This window comes from Gigantopelta aegis, chromosome 12, assembly GCF_016097555.1.
Source record: "Gigantopelta aegis isolate Gae_Host chromosome 12, Gae_host_genome, whole genome shotgun sequence".
Taxonomy (NCBI): domain Eukaryota; kingdom Metazoa; phylum Mollusca; class Gastropoda; order Neomphalida; family Peltospiridae; genus Gigantopelta; species Gigantopelta aegis.
The window spans coordinates 36,673,584-36,696,905 of NC_054710.1; the positions used below are offsets into that span (position 1 = coordinate 36,673,584).

The window sequence follows — 23,322 nt, forward strand, 5'->3', positions numbered from 1 at the left end:
AACAGTAGTATGAGAATACCCAGGTAAATAAGGCACATCGATTCACATCGCAGTAGTAACTAGTATGAGAATACCCAGGTAAATAAGACACATTGATTCACATCGCAGTAGTAACAGTAGTATGAGAATACGACGAATACCCAGGTAAATAATACACAATGATTCACATCGCAGTCGTAACAGTAGTATGAGAATACCCAGGTAAATAAGACACATTGATTGCAGTTAACAGTATGAGAATACGCAGGGATTCACACGCAGTAGTAACAGTGAGAAATACCCAGGTAAATAAGACACATTGATTCACATCGCACATCGTAGTAACAGTAGTATGAGAATACCCAGGTAAATAAGACACATTGATTCACATCGCAGTAGTAACAGTAGCATGAGAATACCCAGGTAAATAAGACACATTGATTCACATCGCAGTAGTAACAGTAGTATGAGAATACGACGAATACCCAGGTAAATAAGACACATTGATTCACATCGCAGTCGTAACAGTAGTATGAGAATACCCAGGTAAATAAGACACATTGATTCACATCGCAGTAGTAACAGTAGTATGAGAATACCCAGGTAAATAAGGCACATCGATTCACATCGCAGTAGTAACTAGTATGAGAATACCCAGGTAAATAAGACACATCGATTCACATCTCAGTCGTAACAGTAGTATGAGAATACCCAGCTAAATAAGACACATCGATTCACATCAAAGTCGTAACAGTAGTATGAGAATACCCAGGTAAATAAGACACATCGATTCACATCGCAGTCTTAACAGTAGTATGAGAATACCCAGGTAAATAAGACACATCGATTCACATCGCAGTAGTAACTAGTATGAGAATACCCAGGTAAATAAGACACATCGATTCACATCGCAGTAGTAACAGTAGTATGAGAATACCCAGGTAAATAAGACATCGATTCACATCGCAGTCGTAACAGTAGTATGAGAATACCCAGGTAAATAAGACACATTGATTCACATCGCAGTCGTAACAGTAGTATGAGAATACCCAGGTAAATAAGACACATCGATTCACATCGCAGTAGTAACAGTAGTATGAGAATACACAGGTAAATAATACACATTGATGGTCATATGATGAATACCCAATATTGTGTGTGGGTTTTATACTGTTAAATTGTAAGTAGAACTACATCACTAATATTGTTATATTTATCCTGTGAGTATATTAAACTGTAAGAACTATGTTTTTAATGTTATTATATTTATTGCAGTCTTCTCGATGGATCAACTCGTTTTCCGAAGCTTGAGGAATGCGCTCACTTTCACTACGATTTCGTTGAACTCGGCCCATTGCAGGTATTATAAGAAATCAAAGAGTTATTGTTCCTTTAGGTGCATATTTTGCTGGATTGTCATTAAATATTCTTTTGTGATCAGGTTAGCTACCAATTGAAACAATGATTGAAGTAATTATTCTTACAGTGTGCTGGGGTGTTTTTGAACATTCCTTTCTTTTATTTCATTCACCAATTAACAATGATCAAAGTAATGATTAATATAATGTGCTGAGGTGTCATTACACATTTCTTTCTTCGGCTGCCAGGTTAATGACTGATTAACACAATGATTAAAGTAATGATTAATAGAATAATACAATATTCGATACGTGCTGGGATGTTGTAAATCATTTCTATCTTCTATGAACACCAATGAAAACAATGAATAATGATTTGCATGTTGTTTAATGTGCTGGAGTGTTATAACACATTCCTTTCTTCTGCAACCAGGTTAACCACAGATTAAAACAATACGTAAAGAAATTATTAATACAATGTGGTGGGGTGTTGTTTATATACATTCCTTTCTTCTGCGACCATTTTAAGCACTGTTTAAAACAATGATAAATGCAATGTGCTAGGGTGTTTTAATGTGTTTGTGCGATTAAAATGATGATTACCGAAATGATTAAAACAAAGTGCTAGGGTCTTCCTTTTTTTTTTTAAATCAGGTTAACCACTGATTAAAACAATAATAAAAGTAATGATTAATACAATGTGCTGGGGTGTTTTAATGTGCTGGGTTTTTGTTACACATTCCTTTCTTCTGCGACCAGGTTAACCACTGATTAACACAGTAATTAAAGAAATCATCAATACAAAGTGCTGGAGTGGTCTAATATGCTGGGCGATTAAAACAGTGATTACCAAAATGATTAAAACCATGTGCTGGGGTGTTTTTACACAATCCTTTCTTCCATGCCAGGTGAACCTGTGTGAGGAGGACCGCGAGAACTACCACCACAATGAGAGTGACGGTGACGGCGGTGGGGATCACACGTACCTGATCCGCGTCACGTCTAACGGCAAGGGCTGGACGGTCAGACGGACCTACCTCAACTTCTGTATGCTTGACCGCCAGCTACACAAGTGTATCTACGACCGCAAGTTCAGCCATCTCGTCGAGCTGTCGCGTGATGAAGAAAACGCAAAAACTAATCAGGTACTTAGAGGATTCATCACAAGTGTTTTTATATTTGTAAAATATCAGCCGAGTTTATGTTAAAGTTTGTTTGCATGAAAAGGGAACCGATGAATTGTGAGATAACTCTATAATAAATAATTTTAAAACTTAAAATTAAAATATATTGCTGAGTTTTAAACACATACCAACTCAAAAAAAATGTTTACTTAAAATTTCTATGCAAATAAAAATATTTCTAAACAAATTACCATCAAATTATATAGATTTATCTCATTTTTAATACAGGGTTGAAAACAAAATGCTAGAACAGCCTTAGCTGCATTGCTATTGGTTGTTATTGTCCGGCCTCGGTGGTGATGTGCTTAAGTAATCAGACATAAGGCTGGTAGGTACAGGGTTCGGAGCCCGGTACCGGCTCCCACCCACAGCAAGTTATAACAACTCAATGGGTAAGGTGTAAGACCACTACACCCTCTTCTCTCTCAATAACCACTAACGATTAACAACTAACCCACTGTCCTGGACAGACAGCCCATGACAGCGTGTTTGAACCTTAATTGGATATAAACACGAAATAAGTGGAAATGAAATTAAATGAAGTAATCGGTAATTCAGTATGCTGGAAAAAAAATATATATATATAATTTCAAACTCCATGATCAAACATTCTAATACTGGTTACCTTTTGGAATGAAGGAAATGTTTTATTTAACAACGCACTCAACACATTTTATTTATGTTTATATGACATTGGATAGACGGTTAAGGACCACACAGATATTGAGGGAGGAAATCCGCTGTCGCCACTTCTTGGGCTACTCTTTTCGATTAGTAGCAAGGGATCTGTTATATGCACCATCCCATAGACAGGATAGCACATACCACAGCCTTTGATGTGCCAGTTGTGGTGCACTGGCTGGAGCGAGAAATAGCGCAATGGGCCCACTAACGGGTATTGATGCCATACCCAACCGCACATCAAGCAACCACTTTACCACTGGGGTATGCCTCACCCCAGTTACCTTCTGGAGTAAAGTGATTTTAGTCAGACCTGGCTTTGTGAGATCATTGTGCGATGATTCACAACAGACTGAGTAAGACAGAATCAACAAACAGCTTGACCCATCTCTTCATGTTACAAACACTACCTATCATTAGCTTCATCAGATAATACAGACAGTTCAGTAGAGTTTTGTACAAACATTAATTTTACCATCATTTTGGGGAGGGGTGAGTAGGGGGTGTAGGGAAGGGTTGTTGAGTTTTTTCTCAATTGTTCTTAATTGTTGTTGGGGGATTCTTTCTGTTTTTTTCTTTCTTTCTTTTTTCTTTTTCTAATTTGGTGTTTTGAGCAAAATAATGGTCATTTAGGTGATTCATTGTCGCGCCTTAAATGAACACATAATGTGTTTTTACGTAACAACTTCTTCACTGGGAAACCAGTTAACATTTCTGTGACTTCCCTCGTGAGGTGGTCTTGTTTCTTTTGTGCCAACAATGGCATGTTGCTATGGTTTCTGCTGGAAGGAACAGTTAGATAACAAAGAATATTTAGTATCACTTGTTTTTTTCATCTGTCGACTGAAACATTTCATATTATCTATATATAAAAAAAATCGAAGTAGGTGCCATCTGGCTCGTAGACGGAAAAGTTAACATAGAAGGCTGCAGAGTTCGTTAATGTGAAAGTTACAAACATAATAATTGGGATAAACCTGGAGAAGACATGTTGATTTGTTACTAATTTGTCCAGTAATAGAGGAATGGGCTCCAAAGGTGAGGAAAGTAAGTAGCGTGTTTCATTCGTTTACAAGGAGATAGTTCCGTTACCTGTGTGGGCTTTGTTTTTCGAATGGATGGGTTCGATATGGCAATATGTTTAATATGTCATACAAACTGATAGACTGGTGTTTGTCATTTCAGGAGCTGGAGATGTTACTGGGTCGGTATCTCAGTCGATTTTCCGAGATCGCCGACAGCATGCTCAACTGTGGCTCGGTGCTCAACTGGCTGGAGGTACGTCCACACACACTACACTTCACTTTCTTTTACTCTTTTCATATGCCTGTCTATGATGAGTCATATTATGGTATGGCATTGTCAGTACGTCCATCTGTTAACTTTTTCTTGTCCGGACCAATCTTGCATACAGGACCATCAAACCTCACATGTAGGAACAACTTGGGATGGTGTTATGATATATTTTCTGTGACTCTTCCTCTCCTCAGATTGATAACCGTGGTAACCGACTGCTGGCGGTGGATGACTCGGGTAGATCATCGCCACTATACCACTTGTATTGTACTAGAGATATATTTTCTGTGATTGTCTTCCTCTCCTTAGATTGATAACCGTGGTAACTGACTGCTGGCGGTGGATGACTCGGGTATATCACCGCCACTATACCACTTGTATTGTACTAGAGATATATTTTCTGTGATTGTCTTCCTCTCCTTAGATTGATAACCGTGGTAACCGACTGCTGGCGGTGGAAGACTCGGGTAGATCACCGCCGCTATACCACTCATATTGTACTAGAGATATATTTTCTGTGATTGTCCTCTCCTCAGATTGATAACCATGGTAACTGACTGCTGGCGGTGGATGACTCAGGTAGATCACCCCCGCTATACCATTCGTATTGTACTAGAGATATATTTTCTGTGATTGTCCTCTCCTCAGATTGATAACCATGGTAACCGACTGCTGGCGTGGATGACTCAGGTAGATCACCGCCGCTATACCACTCGTATTGTACTAGAGATATATTTTCTGTGATTGTCCTCTCCTCAGATTGATAACCATGGTAACCGACTGCTGGCGGTGGATGACTCAGGTAGATCACCGCCGCTATACCACTCGTATTGTACTAGAGATATATTTTCTGTGATTGTCCTCTCCTCAGATTGATAACCGTGGTAACCGACTGCTGGCGGTGGATGACTCGGGTAGATCACCACTGCTATACCACTTGTATTGTACTAGAGATATATTTTCTGTGATGGTCTTCCTCTCCTCAGATTGATATACCACTTGTATTGTACTAGAGATATATTTTTTGTGATTGTCTTCCTCTCCTTAGATTGATATACCACTTGTATTGTACTAGAGATATATTTTTTGTGATTGTCTTCCTCTCCTTAGATTGATATACCACTTGTATTGTACTAGAGATATATTTTCTGTGATGGTCTTCCTCTCCTCAGATTGATAACCGTGGTAACCGACTGCTGGCGGTGGATGACTCGGGTATCAACACTCCAGCGATCGCCGCTGCCCACGTCGTCAAGCGCTACAACTCACAGGCTGCTGATGAGATCTCACTCGAGGTGTGTAGTTCAACTCCACACACTAACTCCACACACACTAACTCTCTATACTCTTAACTCCACACACTAACTCCACACACACTAACTCTCTATACTCTTAACTCCACACACACACACTAACTCTCTATACTCTTAACTCCACACACTAACTCTGTATACTCTTAACTCCACACACATTAACTCTCTATACTCTTAACTCCACACACTAACTCTCTATACTCTTAACTCCACACACATTAACTCTCTATACTCTTAACTCCATACATTCTAACTCCTTACACTCTAATTCCATAGACACTAACTTTGTACACTCTAACTCCTTACACTAACTTTGTACACTCTAACTCCTTACACTAACTCTGTACACTCTAATTCATTACACTCTAACTCTGTACACTAACTCGGTATACTCTAATTCCATACACTATATACTCTCCTCGAGGTTCATAGTTCAACTGCACACACACTAACTCTGTACACTCGAACTCCACACATTATAACTCAATACACTCTAACTCTGTATGTGCTAACTCCATACACTAACTCCATAAACTCTAACTCTGTAAACTCTTAACTACACTCTAACTGGACACACTAAGTCTGTACACTTTAATTCCATACATTCTAACTCCACACTCCCTAACTATGTACACTCTAACTCCATGCACTGAACTCCACATACTCTAACACTGTCTACTCTAAATTTGTACACTCTAAATCTGTACACTCTAATTCACAACATTTTGTGTACTGTAGTAGAACAGCCAAACAGTTCTAGAACATTTGAGACACTAGTAGGAACTCTCATTTCATTGTTAGTAATTTGTTCTGTGTATGTTTGTATTAATTTGGTTGATTGTTGTTTTCAGGTCGGGGATATCGTGTCAGTGATAGACATGCCCCCTCCTGATGATACGATCTGGTGGCGAGGAAAGAGAGGTTTCGAGGTAATATTGTAATGGTGTATACCACTTGTATTGTACAGACGTATACCATTCGTATTGTACTAGAGATTTACCACTAAAATTGTACTATAGATATACCATTCGTATTGTACTAGTGTATACCACTCGTATTGTATTAGAGATATATCATTTGTATTGTACTAGATGTATATCACTTGTATATCACTAGAGATGTACTACTCATAATGTACTAGACGTATACCACTTGTATGTATATCACTAGAGATGTACCACTCGTATTGTACTAGACGTATACCACTCGTATATCACAAGAGACATACCACTCGTATTGTTCTGATGTATACCACTCGTATTGTACTAGAGATATACTATTTGTACCACTGATATAAACAACTGTTTTTATTCTCTTTTGTCAGTTATTCATTCATTCGTTTCAACTTATTTTCGTGCTTATATCCAAAGGTTCAAGCATGCTGTCATGGGCACACACCTCGGCTATCTGGGCTGTTTGTCCAGGACAGTGGATTAGTTGTTAGTTGTTAGTGAGAGAGAAGAGGGCGTGGTAGTCTTACACTTACCCACTGAGTCGTTAAATCTCGCTCTGGGTGGGAGCCAGTACCGGGCTGCGAACCCAGTACCCACCAGCGTTATGTCCGATGGGTTAACCATGATACCACTGAGGCCAGTCATCTTAATCTTCTGTCTTTTCTTTTTTTACATATATGTTTAATATTTATTCATTATGTTAGAGTGATAGACACCATATAATAAATTACTTTTTTTCTTGTTCCAGGTGGGTTTCTTCCCCAGTGAGTGTGTAGAAGTGATAGGAGATAAAGTTCCATCTTCGGTCGCTTCACGGATACCTCAGCCCTCGGCATCAAGAAAACCTTGTGAGTATTATACTGTCGTTAGCAGACATAACACTCGGTCCAACGGCTTTGGGTTATTGGAAATAGCTGTTGGGTTTAAAACACAAACTTGCATGCATGCACACAGACACACACACAAACTTGCTCACACATACTAAGGAAGAGCATTTTGTTTATTAAATATACGTAAGATTTTTAAAAAGGTGAAGGTCTTTAAATAGGTGTGGGGTTTTTTATAATGTTGTCACAGCGTATATAAAAGGTTCAGATGTGCATTGTTAATAGGCTGAACTAATTAATTAAAGCATGGATGAAAGGTACACAAACTGAATAGAGTGTAAACTGACATTTTGAATATGTGGAAATAATTGAAGTATTGCTTAACTTTAAATTTGGTAAATTGTTTTTTTAATAACTTTATTTTAGAAAAAAAATAAAACAGTTACTAATTACCAGGTTTAATGTGACTGATTTTGTCCATCATAAATCCTAGCTATTTAATATGTTGTGATATTCAAAGTTGTTTAATGTTCATCTGTAAAAAAAACATTTTTTAAAACTGAATGTACAATACATAAAAAATATTGAGTATTAAAGTTGTTAAAATTGTATTGCTTGTCTAATTCACATTAATATTTGTAACATTTGTCAATATATATTACATTTAAAAATTCTTCTCTCTTTTTTTTTTATATTCAAACATATTTTGTGTTAGCTGTGCCAGAATATGGAGCATGAATTTGTGTGTTAACAATATCTTTAGTTGAGGGCATGTCATTCGATTTTTTTTTTTTTTTTTTTTTTTAAGAAATAAATTACTGGCATGAATGTCTATAAATATCAACTCTTAGTGTGGATTGCATTTGCTAAGCATGCAGATGGTTAATTTAGCCCAGGTCCGTAAGATCTGTAAATATACTCTTCAAAAAAAGAAACGCAAAAGGGTACAAATGGGTTATAACTCCGATTTTATGTTTCCTACCGGTTCATGCTTTGTGAATATAAGGTCATTGCATGTCCCAAACACATTCCCACGGTTACATTCGATAAAACGCAGCTACTGTACAATAAAGTTCCAAAATGTAAATATTCGCAAAAACGCAGCCACGTGCAAATCATGTCACCACTGCACGTGCGTTGTCTGCACGTGCAACATGAACACCGACAGTATAAAAGTGCAGGGTGTTCGCTTGCCTGGCCTCTGTATCTGGCCGACAGTTGACAATCCAGGACATGCCACGTCTCAGTGAACCGCAGAGAAACAATGCCATCGGCCGACTAGACGCAGGCGAATCCAGAACGGCCGTTGCCAGGGCATTCCATGTGTCCCCAAGCACCATCTCCAGACTGTGGGACCGTTACCAGCAACATGGATCAACACGTGACCTCCCTAGATCCGGTCGACCACGGGTCACTACCCCCGGGCAGGACCGCTACATCCGGGTACGCCACCTTCGGGAACGATTGACTACTGCCACCTCCACAGCCGCAGCAATACCAGGTTTGCGCAGGATATCCGACCAGACCGTACGGAACCACCTACGTGAGGTAGGAATTCGTGCCAGACGTCCAGTTCGAGGTGTCATCTTAACACCACAACACCGTCGACTCCGACTGCTTTGGTGCCAGATTCATCGACAATGGCCTCAACTGCGATGGAGACAGGTGTGGTTCAGTGACGAGTCCCGATTTCTGCTCCGACGTCATGATGGAAGATGTCGCATGTATAGGCGTCGTGGTGAACGTTATGCGGCAAACTGCGTGCATGAAGTGGACAGATTCGGCAGGGGTAGTGTCATGGTGTGGGCAGCCATCTCACACACTGGCAGAACTGACCTGGTCCACGTGCAGGGCAACCTGAATGCACAGGGCTACATTGACCAGATCCTCCGGCCACACATCGTTCCAGTTATGGCCAACGCCAATGCAGTGTTCCAACATGACAACGCCAGGCCTCACACAGCACGTCTCACAACGGCTTTCCTACATAACAACAACATTAATGTCCTTCCTTGGCCATCGATATCACCGGATTTGAACCCAATTGAGCATCTATGGGACGAGTTGGACCGACACCTCCGACAGCGACAACCACAGCCCCAGACCCTGCCCGAGCTGGCAGCAGCCTTGCAGGCCGAGTGGGCCACCATCCCCCTGGACGTCATCCGTACTCTGGTTGCTTCAATGGGCAGGCGGTGCCAGGCAGTTGTCAACACACGCGGAGGCCACACCCGGTATTGACTCCAGATGACCTTGACCTTGGTGGTGTGTCCTATCACTTACTCACAATGGACTAGAGTGAATTGTGAACAATCCTGCAACATTTGGTAATTATCGGACTCACCATTCAATAATTAAATCAATTCTCCAAATGTTACGACAATGTGGTTTTGCGTTTCTTCTTTTGAAGAGTATATTTCCATTACTACATGTATAACCATATGGAGTTTTGACATTTGTGGATGTCATCGTCTGTGAGCAAATGTCATTTTTTACTAAATGCGTTAGCCTGAGAAGAGGGGCGTAACTTAGCCCAGTGTTAACCTGATGCATGGTCAGTCTAGGATCAATCCCCATCAGTGGGCCCGTTGGGCTATTTCTCACTCAGCCGGTGCACCATGACTGGTATATCAAAGACTGGGATATATGTCATCCAATCTGTGGAACACTGCATATAACATCCAGTAGCTGATCATTAATAAATCAATGTGCTCTAGTGGTATCGTTAAACAAAACAAGCTTTAGCCTGAGATGAAAAACAAAACATTGTAAACTGTATAGAGACCACCTGTCTATAAAAACCTGTATTTGTAGATCTATTAGGTGATCATTATACATAGTAGGTTTAACTGTATTTATATTAGATAGAATCATAATATGACTCTCCCCTATCTCCCCTCTCTACCCCACTCACCCCACCCCAAGCTCTCCTGCATACCTCTTTGTCATTGTATACTTGGAGACTGGCATCATGTTTTTTAAAGTTTAAGTTTTGTCTGAGCAAACCATTTAGTCCTCTCGTGATAAAACAAAACAAAAAGGGGTCAAATTTACGAAGTCTATTTTGGCTTACTCCTGTGTAATTACATACACATATTTACAATGTTAAGCACTATGTTTTAGAAAAAAAACAAGCTTTGTAAATTCAACCCATTAAATATATATATTACATATGTATGAAAAACCTTGTGACTACATATATTTACAATGTTAAATACTATATTTAAGAGGAAAAAAAGGCTTTGTAAACTCAGCTCATTAAGTATAATACATGTATATGAAAAATCTTGTGACTACATATATTTACAATGGTAAACACTACATGTATACATAAGAAAAACAGCCTTTGTAAATTTGGCCCATTAAGTACATATATTCCATGTGTATAAAAAAAACCTTGTGACTATATATATTTACAATGTTAAGCACTATATTTAAGAGAAACAGCCTTTGTAAATTCAACTCATTAAGTACATATATTAATTGTGTATGAAAAACCTTGTGACTACATAATATATTTACCATGATAAACACTATATACAAGAAAAACAGCCTTTGTAAATTCAACCCATTACGTATGGAAAAGCTTGATCTTTCTCTAGTAATATAAAAATTGTCTTGATTCCCCCAACAGTTTCCTTTAAGCATGATCCGGGGCAGGGAATGTTTATTTTTTAGTAGAGTCCTCTTCTCAAATTTTAGTGTGGAACTAACCTTTAGACTTCTGGCTTGTACTGTTATTAACTATACAAATGTGTGTGTGTGTCTTTAGAACTAACATTATTTTAAAAAAAAAAAAATTTAAATCCGTTATCCTGGCTTATCTCTCATAAGTTTGCCCCGATGCCTGCTTAATGATCGCCCGATAACCTGCTTAATGATTGCCCGATGACTTGCTTTATGCATGTGCATGTTATATTCTTCCAGTGTTGAGAAAGCATGGAAAGTTGATCACTTTTTTACGGACGTTTTTCTCCACCCGCCCAGCGAGAAACCAGCTGAAGCAGTCAGGGATCGTCAAGGAGCGAGTGTTCGGCTGCGACCTCGGGGAACATCTCCTCAACTCAGGACACGACGGTAAGGGGAAGTAACTCACCACTTTTCTGTTGCTGGATAAAAATTATTTTTTATTTCTCTTGGTTGAAGGAATAATTTAAAAAAAATTATTTTGTTTAAAATTGCTGCAAATAGCAAAAACCTTTCAGAATTGCTTCAGTTGGGGGCAGGACGTAGCCCAGTGGTAAAGCGCTCGCTCGATGCACGGTTGGTCTGGGATCAATCCCCGTCGGTGGGCCCATTGGGCTATTTCTCGTTCCAGCCAGTCTGCTAATCGAAAAGAGTAGCCCATGAAGTGGCGACAGCGGGTTTTCTCTCTCAGTCTGTGTGGTCCTTAACCATATGTTCAATGCCATATAACCGTAAATAAAATGTGTTGAGTGTGTCGTTAAATAAAGCACTTCTTTCTTTTGCTTTAGGTAATAAATTCTTAAGTTTGTGCCCTGTAATGGTTTAAGGATTGTCTGTTATTTCTTTTATATTCATCGGGGTATAAACAAAAACAAAATCATCTGCAAACTGAATCGGCAAAGCCATTCTCGCATAAGTTTGCGGATGATTTGTTTTGTTCATACCCAGATGAACATAAAGAAATAACAGACAATACTTATAATTAAATTTGAATCATACTTGCTAATAATAACACTAAAACTTCATACTTTATTTTGAATTATATTTGGTCCATAAACAATAACGTTCAATAAGACAACTTGCCCATATAAAATGATGTCATCAGATACGACTTTCCCTGACAAGGTAATTTTTACGTTCATCGAGAAATGAACAAACTCCCATTGCTACGTCTGGACCAATGGGATGGTGTTATGTTGTAATGAATGTTATAGAAATTTAATTATATAAGGGTATCAGGGCATTTTATCGTTTCATTTGACAGAAAAATAACAAAATGGGAACAAAAAAGGAGATTGGTGGAGACATTGACTAGGGGGAGGGTATATCTTAGAATTCTGGATGGACTATTTTCCAGTAAAGAAGGTCCACATACTTAGATGTATTGAGATATAAAAAACAAAGCAGAATATAATTTCAAGAACACATGACGGACTCAAGAAAATGTTCATACATAAACATGATTGTGTAATTGGTTTTACATATATGTTTGATTTAATACATTAAATTTATTACATTACGGTGAACTATATGGATGTGACATGAGTTGGTTTTCAAATCTTAGAAGTGTTCACTGACGTTGTTTTTATAAATCGACATTGATGACACAAATAAACTAAAATAAGATAAAAAGGACATGAAATAAATTGCAAGCCTATCTTAAATGCCATCTTGAGATATTGAGCTGAAATTTTGAAAATGGCTTCATCATGTATTGTTACAGATTAAGTTTGACTTTCATTGTGATTTACTAATTTTTCACAGAGTTATCGCCCTTGAATTTAGGAGATACAAAAATTTGTTGGGACCATTAAGAGATGTGTATTACTTTAGCAGTACTCAGAATACAGAGGCGGATCTAGGGGGGACTCCAGGGGCCCTGCCCCCCCCCCCCCCCTAAATTTTGCAATAGTTATAATTTTATTATATAATTTTTAATTTTTTTTACGATTCCCCTCCAAACTTCCCCCAAAGTTTCCTTGGCATTCCATCTCATGTCACTGGGGCCCCTTCTAAATGGATTTTCTGGATCCGCAATTCATAATTATTTCATAATTATTTGTCTAGACAGTGTGTTTTTCATGCTGGAGTGTCATTAACAATGTATTCTCTGTGTGTATGGTATAATATTGATAGCTAACGGTTAATGATTGACTTCTGTTTACAGTTCCGCTGGTGTTGAAGAGCTGTACCGAGGTGATTGAACGACATGGTATCGTTGACGGTATCTACCGACTGTCGGGAATCACGTCAAACATCCAGAAACTCAGGTACAGTTTACTTCATGGTCTTAATATTATAGCAAAATATAAAACTAAACATATGTATATGTATATATGTTACAGATTTATAGGATATTAAACAATCTTCATTTCATATCATGTTTATGTCCCGAGTGAAAAATATTTCAGTGGAAATTATTTCACGAGGGACATAAACATGATTCGAAATGGTAGCGAGTTTAATATCTTATTTATTACCCATAATCCATCTTGATTTGTATGACCCAACTCATTTGCTTGGCGTTCCTGTAAGGTTGTAGTTCGCCAATCGATTACGTCATCGTGTGACGTCAAAGTCTTACGTCCCATTCAGCGTTCTAGTTGGACGTATCACTTTGATATGTACCAAGATATTTTTAACCATTTGGGTAATAAGATCCCATATGTACTAGTTGACTGTGGATTAAGGGTTCAGTAGTCGCGTCAAACATCTAGAAATGCAGGTACAGTTCACTTCATCTTCTTAACATTACATCAAATATAAACAAACAAAATTAAAAATAAAATAAATAAATGTGCGTGCGTGCATGCGTGTGTGTGTGTGTGTGTGCGTGTGTTAGATGTGAGCCCTTATGTCAAACATCTAGAAATGCAGGTACAGTTCACTTCATCTTCTTAACATTACATCAAATATAAACAAACAAAAGTGAAAATAAAATAAATAAATGTGCGTGTGTGTGTGTGCATGTGTGTTAGACGTGAGCCTTATGTCAAACATCTAGAAATGCAGGTACAGTTCACTTCATCTTCTTAACATTACATCAAATAAAAACAAACAAAATTAAAAATAAAATAAATAAATGTGCGTGCGTGCATGCGTGTGTGTGTGTGTGTGTGTGCGTGTGTTAGATGTGAGCCCTTATGTCAAACATCTAGAAATGCAGGTACAATTCACTTCATCTTCTTAACATTACATCAAATATAAACAAACAAAAGTGAAAGTAAAATAAATAAATGTGCGTGTGTGTTAGACGTGAGCCCTTATGTGGTAATTAATTTTAACTGTTGACTACTATTTAGAATTCTGGTATGATGTCAAACATTTAGAAAATGTAAATTGACTTTACAGTATATTATGTTACTAAAGTTTTTATCTTGTGTTACAGACTGGCGTTTGACGAGGATCGTGTTCCTGACTTGACGTCTGACTGTTACCTTCAGGATATTCACAGTATTAGCTCCCTGCTCAAGATGTACCTCCGCGAACTGCCAAACCCCCTCCTCACCTACCAGCTCTATGACAAATTCGCTGTAAGTTACTGTAGATATAAATATTCTTATGCCTAGATAACATTATTCGACACGACGCAGCTCATCTGTCAAGTTGAGTCGTGTCGTGTAGTGTGTATTGAAAAACCAGTCATCTACAACTGTTTTTAGTCAGCCCAACAACATTTGATACAATGTTCTGTCATAGACAATGACTGTCGTGTAGTGTGAACAGGTCATGGCTTATGACGCTATGCAGCCGCCCAGTTGAGTCGTGTCATGTAATGTGTATTGAAAAACCAGTCGTCGCGACTGTTTTTAGTCAGCCCAAAAAGATATGACACAATGTTCAGTCATAGACGATGGCTGTCGTGTAGTGTGAACAGGTCATGGCTTGCGACGCTATGCAACCGCCCAGTTGAGTCGTGTTATGTAATATGCTCTAGACTTTAGTCTAACAGTATTGACATTTAACTGCCAAACCCTCTTCTCACCTACCAGCTTTCTGATAAGTTCGCTGTGCGATATTCTGCATGTTAACATTGTCAATGTCAATAACTGTTTCTGGCAAATAATATTTTATAATTTGAGTAATATCAACGAACTGTTTCTAGCAAATAATATTTTATAATTTGAGTGATATCAAAAAACTGTTTCTGGCAAATAATATTTTATAATTTGAGTGATATCAAAAAACTGTTTCTGGCAAATAATATTTTATAATTTGAGTGATATCAAAGAACTGTTTCTAGCAAATAATATTTTATAATTTGAGTGATTACAAAAAACTTTCTGGCAAATAATATTTTATAATTTGAGTGATATCAAAGAACTGTTTCTGACAAATAATATTTTATAATTTGAGTGATATCAAAAAACTTTCTGGCAAATAATATTTTATAATTTGAGTGATATCAAAGAACTGTTTCTGGCAAATAATATTTTATAATTTGAGTGATATCAAAGAACTGTTTCTAGCAAATAATATTTTATAATTTGAGTGATTACAAAAAACTGTTTCTGGCAAATAATATTTTATAATTTGAGTGATATCAAAGAACTGTTTCTGGGACAAAATGTTTTTGTAAGGGCCTCGGTAAAAAACATTGTGTTCCTCGGGTTGGAATTGCCTTATCTATACCTCACAACGGTGATAGATTCTATTATTAGTGAAAACGCGGAATGGCTGACTTATCTATACCTCACAACGGTGATAGATTCTATTAATATACATGTGCCTGTTCTGTCTCGTTTAATACACCATTGACTAAGCCCGTGTGTATTTACCAGGATGCTGTGAGGGACGAGGACAACAAACTGTTGAAGATCCACGACGTCGTTCAGCAACTTCCTCCTCCTCATTACAGGTGAGATAAAAGATAAAGCTTTTTTTTGTTTGACTACACCACTAGAGCACATTGATTTATTAATCATCGGCTATTGGATGTCAAACATTTGGTAATTCTGACTCGTAGTCAACAGAGGAAACCCGCAAAAAATTTTCTAATGCAGCAAGGGATCTTTTATATGCACCATCCCACAGACAGGATAGCACATACCACGGCCTTTGATATACCAGTGGTGGTGCACTGGCTGTGACGAGAATTCGTTCAATGGGCCCACCAACGGGGATCGATCCTAGACCGACCGCGCATCAAGCGAGTGCTTTACCACTGGGCTACGTCCTGGCCTTACAGGTGGAAAAACAATCAGAATACCTTTGATGTCACATCAGACAGAAGTGTTCATTCATCTAAGGCCGAAAAAAAAAAATTACTTGTTTCCTATTACATGCTGGAAAAATATAGGGTAGGTAGGTAGGAAAAACATTTTATTTTGGAAAATTATTTTATTTATGGATATTAAATAAAGGTGTTGACTACCGGTATCCAAAATAACCTCTGCATGTATAGAAATGCATTATGCAAACCAACAATACCATTCATCAGTGTTTTCCCTAGAAATGAAGTAAGGCATGGTAAAGTGACATTTTGGGGGCATATTTTATGTGCAGTTTTAAATATAAGGGCTTTTTTTCCATTATACAATTTTCAAAAGGACAAAAACCTTATGGCCATTTTATTTTCTATATCTATTTCATAACTTAATTAAAAAAAGGAAATATGTAGTACTATCCACATAGGTGTGTTTAAAGGCTTCTTTTTACACAAAACTTATAAATTTATAAAAGGCAAGGCATTTTTATTTTGAGGGCAACATGGTGCTAACCTATCTGGGAGAGTACATACAAAAGACCCCTTGCTGTTTAATAATAGGCAGAAGGTTTACTCTCATACTAACACTTAACTTCTGTACTGGTCCAGGACAGACTTGGTTGAACCTTAATTGGATAGAAACCAGTAAATAAGTTATAACAATTTCTTTTAATAATGACGCCACTAGAGCATATTGATTTTTTATCTTATCATCGGCTATTGGACGTCAAACATATGGTTATTCTGACACTGTTTTTTAGAGGAAATCCGCTGTTGCCACATAGGCTACTCTTTTATGGCAGGCAGTAAGGGATCTTTTATTTGTGCTTCCCACAGGCAGGATAGCACAAACCATGGCCTTTGTTGAACAGGTTATGGATCACTGGTAGGTGCAAGCAGTTTACACATGCCCATTGAGCCTTGCGGAGTACTCACTCGGGGTTTTGAGTCGGTATCTGGATTAAAAATCCCATGCCTCAACTGGAATCCGAACCCAGTACCTACCAGCCTGTAGACCGATGGCCTAACCACGACGCCACCGAGGCCGGTGACATATGGTTAATGACCACACAGATATTGAGAGAGGAAACCCACTGTCGCCACTTCATGAGCTACTCTTTTTCAATTAGCAGCAAGGGATCTTTTATATGCACCATCCCACAGACAAGGTAGTACATACCACAGCCTTTGTTATACCAGTTGTGGTGCACTGGCTGGAAAGAGAAATAGCCCAATGGGCTCACCGATGGGGAATAATCCCACACTGACTGCGCATCGAGTGAGCGCTGTACGACTGGGCTACGTCGTCTCGCCCACTTAATGCTTTTCATTACTGGCAGCAGTAGGTTGTGTATCTTCTTGACCTGGTGCTTATGAATCTTGTAGAGTCTTAGAGTCGGGACTAATAGAGTCTGAGGCAGTAACATCATGGCAACACCATACAAATTGTATGTGTGTGTGTTGTTATTAGAGATTGAGTCTGGACTCTAAAAGTTTTATAGTATCGGCCTCGGTGGCGTCGTGGTAGGCCATCGGTCTACAGGCTGGTAGGTACTGGGTTCGGATCCCAGTTGAGGCATGGGATTTTTAATCCAGATACCGACTCCAAACCCTGAGTGAGTGCTCCGCAAAGCTCAATGAGTAGGTGTAAACCACTTGCACCGACCAGTGATCCATAACTGGTTCAACAAAGGCCATGGTTTGTGCTATCCTGCCTGTGGGAAGTGCAAATAAAAGATCCCTTGCTGCTAATCGGAAGAGTAGCCCATATAGTGGTGACAGCGGGTTTCCTCTCAAAATCTGTGTGGTCCTTAACCATATGTCTGACGCCATATAACCGTAAATAAAATGTGTTGAGTGCGTCGTTAAATAAAACATTTCTTTCTAAAAGTTTTATAAGCATGAGCCGTTCTATTGAAATAACCATGACTCCAAATAGCCACAGTTTAAAGTATGCTGAGTTGTCGTTAGACAAATATTCTTCTGTCTTCGCTTTCAAATTTGAAGTATGTTGTGTGTTTTTGTTTCAGAACTACGGAGTACTTGATGAGGCACTTGGCCCGGGTGGCAGGGTATGGGCTGGAGACTGGCATGCATTCCAAGAACCTGGCCATCGTGTGGGCGCCAAATCTTCTCAGGTCAGTGAGATTAAACTGTGATAATAAAATCAAACTTTACTACTTTCTGTGAATCTTTATTGCATAGCAACAGTGATACGTTTGATTGCATTAATTGGTCCTAAGATAATTGTCTACTCTATCTTTTTTCAGGGTTTTATTCTCTCTTGTCTCTTGGGTCATCAGTCTGTCTGTGTGTGTGTGTGTGTCTCTCTCTCTCTCTCTCTCTCTCTCTCTCTCTCTCTCTCTCTCTCTCTCTCTCTCTCTCTCTCTCTCTCTGTCTCTGTCTGTCTCGCACTCCCTCCCAACCTCCTATCTCCCTCCCTCCCTCCCCCTCTCTCTCTCTGTCTTTCTTTCTCTCTCTCTCTCTCTCTCTCTCGCTCTGTCTCTCTCTCTCCGATTCTCTCTCTCTCATTTTCTCTTTTTCTCACTGTTTAATATTATTAAATAACTGATATGTAATATTATTAAGTTCTGTGTTATGTTTGCAGGTCTAAAGAGCTGGAGATGGGAGGTGGGGCGGCCGCGTTGCAGGGGGTCGGTATCCAGGCTGTTGTTACGGAGTGTCTCATCTGCTACTGTGATATTATTTTCAGTGATAAAATGCCTTCGTATTCCTCGCCTGATTTACATAGTAAGTGCACACTTTCTATTAGGACCAAGATAGGATGTACACTTTCTATTAGGACCGAGATAGCATGTACACTTTCTGTAAGGACCGAGATAGGACATACAGTTTCTATAAGGACCGAGATAGGATCTACACTTTCTATAAGGACCGAGATGGGATGTACACTTTCTATTAGGACCAAGATAGGATGTACACTTTCTGTTAGAACCGAGATAGGATGTACACTTTCTGTTAGAACCGAGATAGGATGTACACTTTCTATAAGGACTTAGCTAGGATGTACACTTTCTATAAGGACCGAGATAGGATGTACACTTTGTATAAGGACCAAGGTGGGATGTACACTTTCTATAAGGACCGAGATAGGATGTACACTTTCTATAAGGACCAAGGTGGGATGTACACTTTCTATAAGGACCGAGATAGGATGTACACTTTCTATAAGGACCCAGCTAGGATGTACACTTTCTATAAGGACCCAGCTAGGATGTACACTTTCTATAAGGGATAGAGTGGGATGCACACATTTTGTAAGGCATAGAATGGGATGCATTCCTTTTGTAATGGGATGAAGTTGTGATATAGGGACATGATGTGACAGTGCTATATATTTAAGAATTTTATGTCTTTATAACTCTTGTTTTCACATTACTCTCAGATAATAAAATAATCTTATTTTGTTTGTTTATTTGTTCAGAATCTCAGAAGAAGCCACGTCCGAAGTCGCTGGCGATCTCGACGCCCACCCGCCTACTGTCGCTGGAGGAGGCGCGAGAGCGGGCGTTTGTCGGGAATCTTGGGCTCAACCCCAACCAGCGCTACATTGATGTCGGGGGCGGGCCCCAGAACCTGCCTAACAAATACCACACGGTCATCGACCTGCCCGGATACAGGTAGTTTAGTAGCATTGTTTAAACACGGGGATGGAGGGGGTCACTCAACACAGATCTGGTTAGAATTATTGTTTAAAATATGGGGGGGGGGGGGGGGGGGGGGGTGACACATAGATCTGGTTAGAATTATTGTTTAAAATATGGGGGGGGGGGTGGTCTCAACACAGATCTGATTAGAATTATTGTTTAAAAAATGGGGAAGTCACTCAATTCTTGCATTTTAATAGTTAATTTGGCGAAAATCGTCCACTTAACCCACAGCTGCAGGTAACCCTGCTTCTTAGAAAAAGGTCTCCTCTAATGGTAGTTTAGAATGATTGTCTTCAAACAGTTTGTATAGTTTTTCTTACCTGAAAACTGTTGCTGTATTCAGAAATTTTAGATTTTTAGCCATTGGGCTATTTCTTGATCTAGCCAGTGCTCCACAACTGGTATATCAAAGGCAGTGCTGTGTTCTGTCCTGTCTGTGGGATGCTGCATATAAAATATCCCTTGCTACTAATGGAAAAATGTAGTGGGTTTCATCTTTCTAACTGTCGAAATGACCATATGTTTGACATCCAATAGCCGATGATTAATAAATCAATGTGCTCTAGTGGTGTCGTTAAACAAAACAAACTTCTTCTTCTTCTGTTGTATCTTAGAATATAATTATGTCTTTGAATAAATGTTATCTGTAAAAAAATACTTTATTTTACAAGAAAAAAACTGACAAATATGGATTTTTATCTGTTGTATATAAATAAATGTTATCTCAAAAAAAAAAAAAGTAGTATTTATTTTGTTACCAGGAAAAAACTGACAAATAATTATTTTTAGCCATTGTATATTTCTTTTTAAAAAAAAGCATGCAGTATTTTGTTTGTTACCAGGAAAAAACTGATGAGTAAAGATTTTTAGCTGTTGTTCATTTCTTTTTAAAAAAAGCATGCAGTATTTCGTTTGTTACCAGGAAAAAACTGTCGAGTAAGGAAAGTGTGAAAGGAAAGAAATCCCCAGTGAGTGGGTGGAAGTCGTTCTTCTCCAAGCCACGATCTGGCAGCATCAAGAAAGCACGCAAACAGAGTGACCATGGCTTGCCAGGTGGGTAGATTCAGTTGTCAAGAGTGTTGAGGCATTTTTACTCAAAGCATTTCTCGCTCCAGCCAGTGCACCATGACTGATACATCAAAGGCTGTGGCATGTGCTAGTCTGTCTATGGGATGGTGCATATAAAAGATCCCTTGCTGCTGATCGAAAAGAGTAGCCCATGAAGTGGTGACAGCGGGTTTCCTCTTTCAATATCTGTGTGGTCCTTAACCATATTTCTGACACCATATAACCGTTAAAAAAATCTGTTGATTATGTCATTAAATAAAACATTCCTTTCCTTTATCGATCTGCAATTTGGCAGCACACAACCGGTGGGCCCATGGATAATTTCTCATTCCAGCCAGTGCACAACAACTGGTACATCAAAGGCTGTGGTATGTGCTATCCTGTCTGTGGAATGAAGTATATAAAAGATCCCTTGCTACTAATGGAAAAATGTAACGGGTGTCCTCTCTAAGACTATGTCTAAATAGCCAAATGTTTGACATCCAATAGCTGATGATTAAATAAATCAGTGTGCTCTAGTGGTGTTGTTAAACAAAAGAAACTTTAACTTTATTTCCACAGACACAGTGAGTCTGGGACACAGCTCACAGCAAGCGAAGGCTCTGACCGAGGATGACGTCCACCAATGGAAGAAGAGATTACGCACGGCAAAGAGTGCCGAGTCATTGCTCTCCCTCGCCAGCTCCAGTCGCAGCTCCAGCAGTCATGCGTCAAAGGTCAACGATAACCTCATGGTGGTCAATGTGTATGGAGGTTAGTATCAAAGGTCAATGATAACCTCATGGTAGTTAATGTATATGGAGGTTAGAGTCAAAGGTCAACGATAACCTCATGGTGGTCGATGTGTATGGAGGTTAGTATCAAGGTTCAGTGATCACCTCATGGTAAAAGGGAGGTTAGAGTCAAAGGTTAAACCTCATGGTGGTCGATGTGTATGGAGGTTAGTATCACATGTAAAAGGTCAACAATAACCTCATGGTGGTCAATGTGTATGGAGGTTAGTATCATATGTCAAGAGGTTTGGAATATTAATTATTTGTGTGAAGAGTTCTAAAAAAAAGTATTATTTCCCGTAAAGAGACTACGGTTTTGTTCCATTGTTACGGTAACTGACTGTCTGGAGTTTTTCCCCATTGTGCATCTTTAATACTTGAAATCTCATTCACTCTTCTCTCGCTCTCCTCTCTTTATCACTTTTTCCTTTCTCCCTCCCTTTTCTCTATCCCACTCTTTTCTCTTTCTCCTCTCTCTCTCTCTCTCTCTCTCTCTCTCTCTCTCTCTCTCTCTCTCTCTCTCTCTCTCTCTCTCATCTCTTCTTCTCTCTCTCTCTCCCTCTCCCTCCCTTTCTCTCTCTCCCTCCCTTTCTCTCTCTCCGTACCCCCTCTCTGGTGTCTATGTACTTGTATATCTAGAGTGGTCTGTTTCAGAAGAAAAGCGACATATGTATCACAAACGATCTCTCTCATCGGACGCCACAGCGATCCTACACCACCATTCCATGTACGACGGAAACCGGGAGATGGCTGTTGATGTCAATCTTGGAAACGACAGTAAGTTGCAGCTACATTCAAATAATAAAATTGTGTCGTGACAGCCAGATGGCAGTTGATGTCAATCTTGAAAATCATGGCAAGATAAACTATGGTGACAGCGAATAAGGGAACCATGAAAAGAAAGAAAGAAAGAAATGTTTTTTTATTTAACGATGCACTCAACACATTTTATTTACAGTTATATGGCGTCAGACATATGGTTAAGGACCACACAGATTTTGAGAGGAAACCCGCTGTCACCACTACATGGGCTACTCTTCCGATTAGCAGCAAGGGATCTTTTATTTGCGCTTCCCACAGGCAGGATAGCACAAACCATGGCCTTTGTTGAACCAGTTATGGATCACTGGTCGGTGCAAGTGGTTTACACCTACCCATTGAGCCTTGCGGAGCACTCAGGGTTTGGAGTCGGTATCTGGATTAAAAATCCCATGCCTCGACTGGGATCCGAACCCAGTACCTACCAGCCTGTAGACCGATGGCCTACCACGACGCCACCGAGGCCGGGCACCATGAAAAGTGGCTTTGTAAGACAGGTGGTCTTTA

The 23,322-nt window shown here is 39.2% G+C and overlaps 1 protein-coding gene across 9 annotated transcripts in view; it reads left to right on the plus strand.

Moving 5' to 3' along the window:
* Positions 1–23,322, plus strand: part of LOC121386278 (serine-rich adhesin for platelets-like) — a 174,595-nt gene that overhangs the window by 136,621 nt on the left and 14,652 nt on the right. For 5 of the 9 annotated variants that reach the window (XM_041517124.1, XM_041517131.1, XM_041517123.1 and 2 more), the window contains 16 exons: positions 1,255–1,339; positions 2,246–2,482; positions 4,388–4,480; positions 5,671–5,793; positions 6,663–6,740; positions 7,513–7,612; positions 11,519–11,668; positions 13,446–13,548; positions 14,667–14,811; positions 16,060–16,136; positions 18,515–18,622; positions 19,093–19,235; positions 19,930–20,125; positions 21,060–21,208; positions 21,785–21,976; positions 22,651–22,773. In XM_041517124.1, the coding sequence (XP_041373058.1) occupies positions 1,255–1,339; positions 2,246–2,482; positions 4,388–4,480; positions 5,671–5,793; positions 6,663–6,740; positions 7,513–7,612; positions 11,519–11,668; positions 13,446–13,548; positions 14,667–14,811; positions 16,060–16,136; positions 18,515–18,622; positions 19,093–19,235; positions 19,930–20,125; positions 21,060–21,208; positions 21,785–21,976; positions 22,651–22,773 (2,102 nt within the window). Of the gene's footprint in view, positions 1–428; positions 469–1,254; positions 1,340–2,245; positions 2,483–4,387; positions 4,481–5,670; positions 5,794–6,662; positions 6,741–7,512; positions 7,613–11,518; positions 11,669–13,445; positions 13,549–14,666; positions 14,812–16,059; positions 16,137–18,514; positions 18,623–19,092; positions 19,236–19,929; positions 20,126–21,059; positions 21,209–21,784; positions 21,977–22,650; positions 22,774–23,322 lie in introns of those variants that run through there. The other 4 variants (XM_041517132.1, XM_041517125.1, XM_041517126.1 and 1 more) reach the window with 4 other exon arrangements.